Source organism: Petromyzon marinus, chromosome 57, assembly GCF_048934315.1.
Source record: "Petromyzon marinus isolate PM22_M1 ecotype Great Lakes invasive population chromosome 57, UKy_Petmar_22M1.pri1.0, whole genome shotgun sequence".
In the NCBI taxonomy this organism is placed as follows: Eukaryota; Metazoa; Chordata; class Hyperoartia; order Petromyzontiformes; family Petromyzontidae; genus Petromyzon; species Petromyzon marinus.
In genome coordinates this window covers 2,066,196-2,078,211 of record NC_133723.1, presented here as the reverse complement: position 1 = coordinate 2,078,211, position 12,016 = coordinate 2,066,196, and the positions used below count along the sequence as shown (strand labels likewise).

Here is a 12,016-nt window from a genome sequence, read left to right as displayed (position 1 = left end):
CACCCCCTCGTGTACCGCGCCGGCCTTCAAAGGTGCTCGCTTACGGCACTTGCCCCGACAGTCCGTCGAGGCTACACGGGGCTCCTTTGTCTCTGTGCGCGCGCGCGCCCGCGCAGGATGCTGAGCCTGGAGGGCTCGGCGTGGGACGAGGAGGAGGAAGAGGAGATGGACGAGGTGGAGGAGGAGGTGGAGGAGAAGCACCAGTACTACAACCACGTGCCCGGGAGGCAGCCCCCTCCTGGCGGCCGCACACAGGTGGGGAAGAGGGAGGGGCGGGGGGGGGGGGCGGGGCGGGGGGGGGGCCCCCCACTCCGTGTTGCACTGCTGGAGGCCGTCAGTTGAACCTCGTGGCGGGACCCCGGGGCCCCGTGAGCCCCCGGCTCTCGCGTGAACCGCGTCGCGACGTCGTTCTGTGCCCGTCGAAGGCGACCCGACACGGCGATCCGTTCCTCTCGGCGAGCTCCACGCGAGGCGCCCATCAAAGTCTCCACGTTTTGTTTCTGCTGCGCCATCGTCCTCGCCGCCGCCGCCGCTGCCGCCGCGCTTGGACGCCGTGGCAGCAGGACGATCCGCGGCGGGCGCGTCGCGGCGTTTGTGTGCAGGGTGCGACGGAGTCGGCAAATGTTTTTTTTAATTAATTAGGATTTTTACTTGCGTTTATTCGGGACCCCCGGGGTCCCGCCATGAGGTTCAGTTCGCAGTGCAGTGTTGGTGATAGCCGGTGGGGCTGTGTGGTGGTGGTGGTGGTGGTGAGGCCGACAGCCGTGTGTGTACGTGTGTGGTGTGCGCGTTGTGGGGAGCGCTGGTGTGGCGGTTAGCGCTGTAAACTCGGCGACCCGGGTAAAATCCCAGCTCACGGTAAACACCGGTGACGATGATCTCAACCGATCACGGGCCTCCCCATGGTCGACTCGGCCTCGAATGAGTACCCGGTGCCGTGTGTCAACATCGCCACTCGGAAACAAAGGCAGCTGGGGGTGATGGTGGTGGCCAGCCACCCCCTCGTGTGCCGTGCCGGCCTTCATAGTAGCTGCTGCTCGCCAACAGCACTTGCCCCAACAGTCTGTTAAGGCTATGGGGGGGGGGGGGAATCTTCGTCTTTGTGTTTCTGTGTGCTGCCGCAGGCTGCGGGCGGCGGGGAGGAAGCCGGCCCCAGGCCGGGCTCCGACACGCGGGGGGGCGACGTGAAGAGGACCCCACACGGATACACAGGTGGGGGGGGGTCCCCAACCACGCCGGCCTTACCGGGCCCTCGCCGGCAACGCCCGGCTCCCACTCGCCCTCACTGTCGCCCCGGCATAGGTCACGACCCGTGTGTGCCTGTGTCTCCGCGAGTGTGTGTGTTGGCCCGTGTGTGTGTTGGCCCGTGTGTGTGCGCGCGAGAGTGTGTGTTGGCCCGAGTGTGTGCGCGCGCGAGTGTGTGTTTGCACAAGTGTGTGTGTATGTGCGCGTGAGTCTGTTGACGCGTGTGTTGATCCGTGTGTCCGTTTGTACGTATGTTGGCCACCCACCTCCTTCGTGTGCCGTGCCGGCCTTCATAGGTGCTCGCTAACAGCACTTGCCCCAACAGCCCGTTCAGGTTATACCGGGAATCTTTGTCTTTGTTGCGCGTGGGGGTGAGCAGTGGCGTACCGGTCAGCGCTACGCTGCGCTACGAACCCGGCCACCCGAGTTCGATTCCCGCTCACGGCCGACACCACCGGTGACGATTATCCGAACCGGTCCTGGGCCTCCTGTAGGTCGACTCAACCTCAAATGAGCACCTGGTGCGGTGTAGCCGGTGCAACGTGTTAAACCTCCGCTGTGGTGCTTGCCGGTCGCTGCTGCTGCTGCGGTGGCTCCGAGCGACGCTATGGGGAGGAACAGCTGATAGCAATCAGCTGTTCCCCCTCGTGGTCTCCGCGGCGGGACGGGCATCTACGAGACTTCTCCTGGCCAAGCCCCCATTTGGACCTGTTGGCGGCATCACAAACAAAAATCTAAAACTTGAATCTGTTTGTCAGTCACGAATTGACCCTGTCACCAAGTCTGAGGTGATTCAAAGGCTTGGGGCGCCACGTTGGCTCGGAGATGTTAACTACCTCATCCGGTACACAGGAGGTCGTGGGTTCGATTCTGACCCCGACTCCTGTAGATTTGGAGTTTGCGTGTCTCTTTCGTTCTCCCCTTGGTCGCGTGGAATTTTCTCGGGGCCCTCCGGGTTTTTGCCTCCACTTCATTTGTGGCCAAATCACTTCTGATTAAGATCTCAGTGGGTCTTAACAGGTAAAATAAAACAAATTATAGTTATTCAGGGCGAGCGCCTGGAGCAGAAGGAGCAGCAGCAGCAGCAGCAGCTTCCTTGCGTTGTGCTACGCAAGGAAGCCGATCGTCATCCCGCTGGGTGCTTGCCGCTATACAGCAACAGCCTGCGAAGCTTCGTGCTCGGCCGCTGATGCAAACGTTCGTCTTCTGATCTTGAGGCACCGCCACCGCCACCGCCGCCGCCGCGAGATTTTCTGACCGGGGTCGCGAAAGCACGGGAGAATAAATTCAATAAATGTAGACGCTTTAATTTTTTAAATGCCGCGGCACCAGTGTACCGCCAATACGTTCACGTGGCGGAGCCACGAGACTGGATCCCCCCTCGGTGTTCCTCCAGATACAGCAGGGGGAGGGGGGGGAACCACTCTGGGTGTTAACAGGGAATGTTCAAGGCCTCTGGAGTCGGGTCAGTACCGCCTGGGACCTCTGGTGGACAGCCTCTGGCAACCGTCACCAAGTCGCCCCCCCCCCGCTCGTGGTAGGGAACTGACAAACAACAGGGAGTGGCTCCTCTTCTGAACAAAATAATGAAGGGGTGGGGGGGGGGTCGTGTAGGGAGCTGCGAGTCCCAGGCTGTGCTAATGGCGGCTTTACAACGCCCACTAAAGATGAACATCAGTGGCGGGACCGCGGGCAAGGCTGAGGAGTCGGATGCATTCTGTGCCTCCGTGTCACGGTGGGTGGGGGGGGGGGCGTCGCGGGGTGGGTCGGGGGTTGCTGTTGGGGGTCTCACGGGCCCCCCTCCCCCCCCACCACGTATGTTGCAGGAGCGGTGGGGGAGCACACGTACGTGAACACACACGTGCCGTGCGCGGCGAGGGGGGTGACACAGCCCCCCCACAGAGACGCCTTCGACATGAGTGAGCAACGACCGCCGGCGCTCACCCACTCGCTCACCCACTCGCTCACCCACACGCTCACCCTCGCATATCCACCGTCACCCACACGCTCACCCTCGCGCTCACCCACACGCTCACCCTCGCATATCCACCGTCACCCACACGCTAATCCTCACCCACACGCTAATCCTCACCCACACGCTAATCCTCACCCACACGCTAATCCTCACCCACACGCTCACCCACACGCTCACCCATACGCTCACCCTCGCATATCCACCGTCACCCACACGCTCATCCTCACCCACACGCTCACCTTCGCATATCCACTGTTAACCACACGCTAATCCTCACCCACACGCTCACCCACACGCTCACCCACACGCTCACCCACACGCTCACCCTCAGTGGTGGTGATGCCCCCCGACCCCAGGGCCGTTTGAGGACGCGCTGAAGCAGCAGGGGGTTTCGCCCCCCCTCCCCGACGGGGGAGGGGGCTCCCCCACGCCCCCCGGCTCCTCCTCCCCCCCGCCTCCCCCCGCCACCGCCTCCTCCTCCATGGAGGAGGCTCTGCGGCGCGAGCGCTGGTACCACGGCAAGATGAGCCGGCACGACGCGGAGCAGCTCCTGCAGGCACGCTCACCCGCACGCGTACTCACCCGCCTGCTCACCCACCCACTCACTCGCAGACATTCACTCGCACACTCACTCACCCGCACACACACCCACTCGCACACACACCCACCCGCACACACACTCACCCATCCGCACACACACTCACCCACCCGCACTCACCCACCCGCACACTCACTCACCCACCCGCACACACACTCACCCACCCGCACACTCACCCACCCGCACACTCACCCACCCGCACACTCACTTACCCACCCGCACTCTCACTTACCCACCCGCACACTCACTCAACCACTCGCACACTCACTCAACCACTCGCACACTCACCCACCCACACACTCACTCACCCACCCGCACACTCACCCACCCGCACACACTCACCCACCCGCACACACTCACCCACCCGCACACTCACAGTCACCCGCACACTCACAGTCACCCACACACCCACCCACACGCTGACCCACACACACAAGGGGTTCGGTGTAACAGAATCACAATTTTCTTTAACGAGGTCTTGCTCGTGGTGGTGACGAGGTGGTGGTCGTTGTCGTAATGACGGTGGCGGTGGTTGCAGGAGGATGGAGACTTCCTAGTGAGGGAGTCGATGACGAGCCGCGGCCAGTACGTCCTCACGGGGCTGCAGCAGCAGCACGGCAAACACCTGCTGCTCGTCGACCCCCACGGAGTGGTGACTCACCCGCTCAAACGCTCACTCGCTCACTCACCCGCTCAAACGCTCACCCGCTCGCTCGCTCAAGCGCTCAAACGCTCACCCGCTCAAACGCTCACCCGCTCACTCACCCGCTCACTCACCCGCTCGCTCACCCACTCGCACAAACGCTCACCCGCTCAAACGCTCACCCGCTCAAACGCTCACCCGCTCAAACGCTCAGCTATTGCCGCCCCCCCCCCCCCCCAGCTCTCCCATGTGCACACTCCTGCCCACTCGACAACCTGAACCATGTCCCACCTGAACACTCACCCACTGCCCACTCATTCACCTTGTTGGTCACCCACTCTGACCCCCACTGTCGGCCGTCCCACCACTGCCCCCTCTGACCCCCACTGTTGGCCGTCCCACCACTGCCCCCTCTGACCCCCACTGCCCCCTCTGACCTCCACTGCTGTGTGCGAGCGCAGGTGCGCACCAAGGACCGCCGCTTCGACAGCGTCAGTCACCTGATTGGCTATCACCGTGACAACCAGCTGCCAATCATTTCAGCCGGGAGCGAGCTGTCTCTGAAACAGCCGGTGGAGCGCCAGACGTGACGGTGTCACCCGCCTGCCGTGCAGCGCACTCACACGTGACCATCACTCACACGTGACCATCACTCACACTAGACTGCTATACACACACACGTGTAACAATTAGTCACACGTGACCACCGCTGTCACACAAGTGACGGCCACTCGCACATCTGACTACCACACTCATACGCGACTACACACGAGTGTAACGGTTGGTCACACGCGACTACCTCTTACACGACTACCACAAGCACAACCACAATTACACGTGTTGTGCAAGGCTGTGGCTACTACTTCACACACGTACGTGTGGCGCTCAAACTGCTACACTGACACCCGTGACACTAACTGCTACACACACGCAACGCTGTAAATACACGCGTGTGACTCTTTAACCGTGCACTGTCTAAACCATCACTCGGTCACTCCATCCCAGACTCTGAGCACAAGCGGTCCCGGCCTGCCGGAGACGCGAGGGGGGGTGGTGTGTGCCACGCGGCTTCTGCGAGTCCTTTAGGAGTGAAATAAGTTGGTTTCCGTGGGTCTCTAAAAGGCCTCTAACAGTGTTGCAGTGGTTCCCAAACTGTGGGGGTCATGGGAGATTATCATGGATTGAGGGTCAAGGGAACAGTGAAAGTACATATTTTTTTATTTTTAAATTAATGACAATACATCTCGTTCCTGAAAAAGTGAACGAGATTACTCCCCGTGCGTGGTTATTCTGCTGCTGCTGGTATGGTGTGGTTTGCCGTGTTAACCGCAGTGCTTCTCAACAACCTCTCTTGCTCAAACTTTCGAGTTCTGCTGCATCTCCACGCCGCTGTCCACAAGGGTGCAGGAGAGAGAAAATTCGTGATAGCTCCCTTCCTCCGATCTCCTCCAGAGCAAAGGGGCTTACCAGCAACCAGGGCAGGCATTTGCCCAACTGCATGAGTGTGTGCTTGTGTATCTGTGGGGAGCGGTGGTGCAGCGGTTAGCGCGCTGCGTGACAAACCTGGCCACCCCAATTCGATTCCTGCTCGCGGCCAACATCGGTGACGATTATCTGATCCGGACCTGGGCCTTGCCTAGATTGACTCGGCCTTAAATGAGTACCTGGTGCTGGTGCGTAAAAACATCACCACTGGGGAGACAAAGGCGGCCGGGCGTGGTGTTGGCCACCCACCCCCTCGTGTGCTGTTCCGGCCTTCATAGGTGCTCGCTAACAGCACTTGCCTCAACTGTCTGTTCATGCTATACGGGGGGGGGGTCTTAGTCTTTTGTAAATTTGTGGGGCCACCCAGGGTTTCAGTTCCCACTCATGGCCGACACCGTTGACGGTTATCTGAACCGGTCCTGGTCCTCGCCTAGGTCGACTCAGCCTCAAATGAACACCTGGTGTAGTGTGTAAAAATCATCACTACTGGGGAGACAAAGGCGGTCGGGCATGGAGCTGGCCACCCATCCCCTGGAGCACCGTGCCAGCCTTCATAGGTGCTGGCTAAAGGCGCTTCCTCCAACATGCTGTTAAGGATATGTGGGGGTTTTTCTATGTCTGTGCATCTGTTCCTTCCCAACTGCGCACCCACCCTACGCACCGCACTAACAACCTTTACAAACAGGGCGGCTTCCTCCAACACCCGTGTTGGAGGGGGGGGGGGGGGTTCCCTGTTATTGGACAAGTGTTGGGGAGTTGGTGCTCTCGTACATCCTCCACACGTCACCAGCAGCCACCGCTGCTGGTCACCCACGCAGCCTCACTGGGCACGGCTCCCAGAACAACTCTTCTGGCTATGATCCATGAGTGGGGCGCGTTTGGGAACCCCCGTGGTCTAGGCGGCGCCGCAGATTCGGAGCCGCGTTCCCTGGGGGGGGGGTGGGGGGGGGGTTACGAGGGGGGCGGCAGTGCCCCCCTGCTCCCGCTCGTTATTAATGGACCGCATCGCGCGCGTGTAAATAAGCCGACCGTGCGGACTCGCCGCCAACTCGCACCCGCCGCGTCCCCCCCCCCCCCGTCACCCCCCCAGGGCGCGCGGCCTGCGGGGAGGGGGGGCTCTGCCAAACCCATGGTGCCCCCCACTCGCTCGCAAGCCTGACGTTACCGCCCCCCTCCCCCGCCGCCTCCTCTCTTTGTAACCTCCTGTTTATTTATTAAATGTATTTTCTGGAAGTTTTCGAGGGGCCTGCGTCGTTGCCTGCTGCGTCGTTGCCTGCTGCGCCGTTGCCTGCTGCGTCGTTGCCTGCTACGCCGTTGCCTGCTGCGCCCTTGCCTGCTACGCCGTTCTCTGCATCGTCGTCTGCGCCGGCCGACAGCTCGTTAGAAGGTGACGACACGGGGGGCCCGGACGGCCCGAGGGGCTTTGGCGGCCGCGGCCGCGGCTTCGGCCTCCAGGACCGGGTCGGCGTCGGCGCTGCCGCCCCCCTCCCACACGGTGAGCGTCAGCGCCGACACGGCGCCACCTGCACGCAGAGGCACGGAGCTGTGACCGACCTGGCGGTGGTGGTGGGAGCGGCAGTGACACGGAGATCGACAAAACGGACAGCGATGGTGGTGGAGGTGGACGTTGTTGTGATGGTGGACGAGACGGACGATGGAAGGGGTAGAGACGGTGGTGGAGGTGGACGTTGTTGTGATGGTGGACGAGACGGACGATGGAAGCGGTAGAGACGGTGGTGGAGGTGGACGTTGTTGTGATGGTGGATGAGACGAACGATGGAAGCGGTAGAGACGGTGGTGGAGGTGGACGTTGTTGTGATGGTGGACGAGACGGACGATGGAAGGGGTAGAGACTGGTGGAGGTGGACGTTGTGATGGTGGACGAGACGGACGATGGAAGGGGTAGAGACGGTGGTGGAGGTGGACGTTGTTGTGATGGTGGACGAGACGGACGATGGAAGGGGTAGAGACGGTGGTGGAGGTGGACGTTGTTGTGATGGTGGACGAGACGGACGATGGAAGGGGTAGAGACGGTGGTGGAGGTGGACGTTGTTGTGATGGTGGACGAGACGGACGATGGAAGGGGTAGAGACGGTGGTGCCAGACGCCGGGGGTAGAGACAGGCAACGGAGGGGTGGAGGAGATAGAAACGGTGGAAGAGGTAGACGCACGGCCATCAAGAGGAGTCGAGTGGAGGAGGAGGTGGAGCAAGGAGACGGGGACACTGGAGGGGACACAAACACGGGGGAGGTGGCTCCGGCTTCACTCACCGTGCTTCGCCACAGGGCAGTCCTTGTGGAAGTGCTCCACAGAACCGCACTCCCGGCAGCCACCGCCTACAGACACGGGGTCACGGTGAGCAGGCGGGGTCACGGTGAGCGGGCGGGGTCACGGTGAGCGGGCGGGGTCACGGTGAGCGGGCGGGGTCACGGTGAGCGGGCGGGGTCACGGTGAGCGGGCGGGGTCACGGTGAGCGGGCGGGGTCGCGGGGTCGTGACGAGCAGATGGGGCGGTGGTAATGGTTGTGTTGGTACAGGTGTGGTGATGGCGAGTGTGGTTGTGGAATGGTGAAGTGGCAGTCCTGGCAGTGAGCGGAGGTGGTGGTGAGCATGGCGTTGATGTGCGTGGTGGCCGAATGTAGCGTGTTGGTGAGCAGTGTGGTGAGGGCCTCACCCGTTGCGTAGAGGCCCCTGGGGTTGTCCGGGCACGAGCGAGAGAGGTGACCCATCTCTCCGCAGATGAAACACTTGGCGAAGGGCAGCTCCCCTGTGCGCACACCGCAACACTCGCCCGTCACTCGTCATCACCCGACACTAGTCAACAGCGAGTGTGGGTAGTCAGCGCGGGTTGGTGGGTGTCTAGCGTGGCCGAGTGTGGTCGGTGAGCGGTTGGTGCGATTGGCGAGCGTGGCGAGTACCGGCGAGGGCGTCTATGCGAGCCCGGCAGGCCCCCAGCTCGTGCTCGGTGGAGCCGCAGCGGAAGCAAATGCCGGCACCGGACTCGGGGTCGCGTGGGCAGTCGGCCACGCCGTGGCCTGGCTCCCGGCACTGGAAGCACACCTGGGGCACCGCACACCAAGCGCACACCGCACTCTCAACCACACCGCACTTTTAATCACCTCCTCCACCACAACGCATTCTCACCGCGCTCTCGCCAAGACCACACTCCTGCCGACGCCGCACTCTCACGCCGGATGAGAACCCGCGCCACACCGCACTCTCACTTCACGCCACACCCTCGCACCGCACCCTGGGACTCCCGCACCCTGGGACCCCCCCCGCACCCTGGGCCCCCCCCCCACACCCCGAGACCCCCCCCCCCACCATGTTCCCCAGCTTCTTGCGCTGCCTCCGCAGTCTCCGCTCCTCGCGCCGCCGCTCCCTCTTCCCCGCGGTGGCGGCGTCCACGCCGGCGCCGCCGCCGCCACCACCGCCGCCTGCTCCTTCCGCCGTTGCCGCACGCTGCGCCGCCAGGAACCCATTCACGTCCGGGTCCTCGTACTTTGCCTTCTTCTTTGCCTTCTTCCGCGTCTCCTGCTTCTGTTCCTGCTTCTGTTCCTGGTTCTGTTCCTGGTTCTGTTCCTGGTTCTGTTCCTGCTGCTGCACCTCCCATGGAGTGGCGTCTCCCGTCCGCTTCCTGTGCGCGTTGTTAGCGCGCGCCCAGCGCGTCATGGCCCCCCCGCTCCTCCGACACCACCTACAGGGTGACAACCACCACCACGGGGTTCATACACCCACAACCACCACCACCACGGGGTTCATACACCCACAACCACCACCACCACGGGGTTCATACACCCACAACAACCACCACCACGGGGTTCATACACCCACAACAACCACCACCACGGGGTTCATACACCCACAACCACCACCACCACGGGGTTCATACACCCACCACAACAACCACCACCACGGGGTTCATACACCCACCACAACAACCACCACCACGGGGTTCATACACCCACCACCACAGGGTTCATACACCCACCACAACAACCACCACCACGGGGTTCATACACCCACAATAACAACCACCACCACGAGGTTCATACACCACGTTTTCGCAAGCATGAGGGCCATAACCGTGACTGGAAAGACCCGAAGCTTCACACGGAGCTTCCACACCGCGTTACGAAGCTGATGAAGAGATAATGACTTGGAGTGAGACCTCCTCCTGCCAGACCGGAGCTGGCTCGTGAGCACACTGCCCATGTAGGTACGGACACTTCTGCAGTAGGGCTGAACGATTAATCGATTTCAAATCGAAATTTGAAACAATGCGATTAGCAAATCGCAAAGGCTACGATGTTTTGCGATTTGAAAAGTCCTATTAATTTCTTAATGGAATTGTTTTATTTTTTATTATTTTAACTTGATTTATTTAACTTACAATCGTTCTATTTCAATCAAAACATTTTAAGCAAAACATGTTGGAAGCAATTAATAGCTATATTCTTGGTTATTTCGGTAAAGTCACGTAGAAGGGAAACAATAAAATAATAAAAATATAAAACAATAAAATTCTCACGACGTTTCGACTGCAACACAAGCAATCATCTTGTGGTTTTCACACCTGATGATGATTGCTTGTGTTGCAGTCGAAACGTCGTGAGAATTTTATTGTTTTTATATTTGTATTATTTTGTTTCCCTTCTACGTGACTTTACCGAAAGAACCAAGAATATGAATCACTGCAGTCACGAAAGCTTTAAATCAAAATTCAATTAATATCTTTTAAGTTCTCATCCTTGCATGAGAATATATAGAGCAGTTCATATTTTGATGGTATCACGTGGTACTGCTCCATCATGTTTTAAATCAATTACACAGTGAATATTGAACTGAAGCTTGACTTTAAAAAAATTAATCGCAAAGCAAATCGCAATCTGTCAGAAAAATCGCAAAATCTGTCGTCCCGACAGGTCTGTTCCTTTCACCTGAAGAAGGCCACTTGTGTTGTGGCCGAAACGTCGTGAGAATTTTATAGTGTTATTTTATTAATTTATAATTGTATTCTCACTCCACGTGACTTTACCGAAAGAACCAAAGAAGACGAGTCCCCCAAATCGTTCAGCCTTACTCCGGCAGCACTTCTCAACAAACTGCGCCATCGCTCGCGGGGAGTGGAGGCAGGGAAGCGTTCGATGACAATAAAACACCGAGGCGGGGTCCTTCGTGTCTGTGGGTCTGATGATGGTGAGCACGGTCACGGTTCAGCAAAAACAACTCCAGCTCCTCTTCTCAAAGAGCGAGCCAGCTATTACCAGTCTAACACCAGGCCGTAGGCTTTCGCGACCAATATCATCCACAATAAATGTGTTTTTTTTTGGGTTAGATCGCTTAAGTATACACATGCGTCGTTAAACCCGCCACCGCCCCATACAGCTAATTAGTAAGGTTTGTCACGTAAACAGAACATGCCGATTGGCATACAAGATCGTTGACGAACAGGTCAACGCACCCTGGGCATCGATCATCCTCCCGCTTTGTAGCCATAGCAGTTGGACATTCCACCGGTACACAACCACCACCACCAACAACCACGAGGCCTCCATACACCCACAGGGCGGCAAAGCCACAAGCACCAAAGCTACAGGGAACACACCACCAACCAGCCCACCACCACGCGGCACAACCACCACGGGTCACCACCACCGGGTCTCACCTCGCAGTGGTCTCACGCCGCGAGTCACCTCTCACTTATTACTCCTCGACGTTTCGCTTCGCTCTCTCCTCTTCTCTCGCCTCCTCTCCTCTCTCTCCTCTTCTCTCTCCTCTGCGCTCTCCTCTCTCCCCGCTCTCCTGCACACGTGGGCAGTGGAGGAACTGGCGTAGTGGGAGGCCTCGTGACGTACTACATGAGACTCGCGTGGCGGCGGCCATGTTGGGTAGGGGTGACTCCCTCTCGCGTGGCGGACATGTTGGGTAGGGGTGACCCTCCTACCCCTCACAACCCCCCCGCCATCCTCTCCCGCCGCGACTCTTGCAGCGCGCGTGGAGGCCGAGGAAAGACGCCCCCCGGGCCTCGCGCTTGAATCTCGACCGGCGGCCATGTTGGGTAGGGGAAG

At 59.8% G+C, this 12,016-nt stretch overlaps 2 protein-coding genes across 5 annotated transcripts in view; one reads left to right on the top strand and one right to left on the bottom strand.

The window, feature by feature from the left end:
• Positions 1–7,179, top strand: part of LOC116937808 (SHC-transforming protein 1-like) — a 173,188-nt gene extending 166,009 nt beyond the window's left edge. For all 4 annotated transcript variants that reach the window (XM_076052626.1, XM_076052625.1, XM_076052624.1 and 1 more), the window contains exons 9-14: positions 117–255; positions 1,125–1,212; positions 3,072–3,164; positions 3,577–3,776; positions 4,357–4,470; positions 4,923–7,179. In XM_076052626.1, coding sequence (XP_075908741.1) covers positions 117–255; positions 1,125–1,212; positions 3,072–3,164; positions 3,577–3,776; positions 4,357–4,470; positions 4,923–5,051 — 763 coding nt within the window. In that variant the 3' untranslated portion in view covers positions 5,052–7,179. The remainder of the gene's footprint in view (positions 1–116; positions 256–1,124; positions 1,213–3,071; positions 3,165–3,576; positions 3,777–4,356; positions 4,471–4,922) is intronic.
• LOC116937810 (uncharacterized) lies at positions 5,662–11,816 on the bottom strand. The gene is made up of 6 exons (XM_032944924.2): positions 11,614–11,816; positions 9,270–9,642; positions 8,864–9,005; positions 8,620–8,712; positions 8,217–8,282; positions 5,662–7,469 (listed from the first exon to the last, which is right to left on the bottom strand). The coding sequence occupies exons 2-6, from the start codon at positions 9,615–9,617 to the stop codon at positions 7,327–7,329; spliced, it is 792 nt and encodes a 263-aa protein (XP_032800815.2). The 5' UTR covers positions 9,618–9,642; positions 11,614–11,816; the 3' UTR covers positions 5,662–7,326.
• Positions 11,817–12,016: the final 200 nt, after the last annotated feature.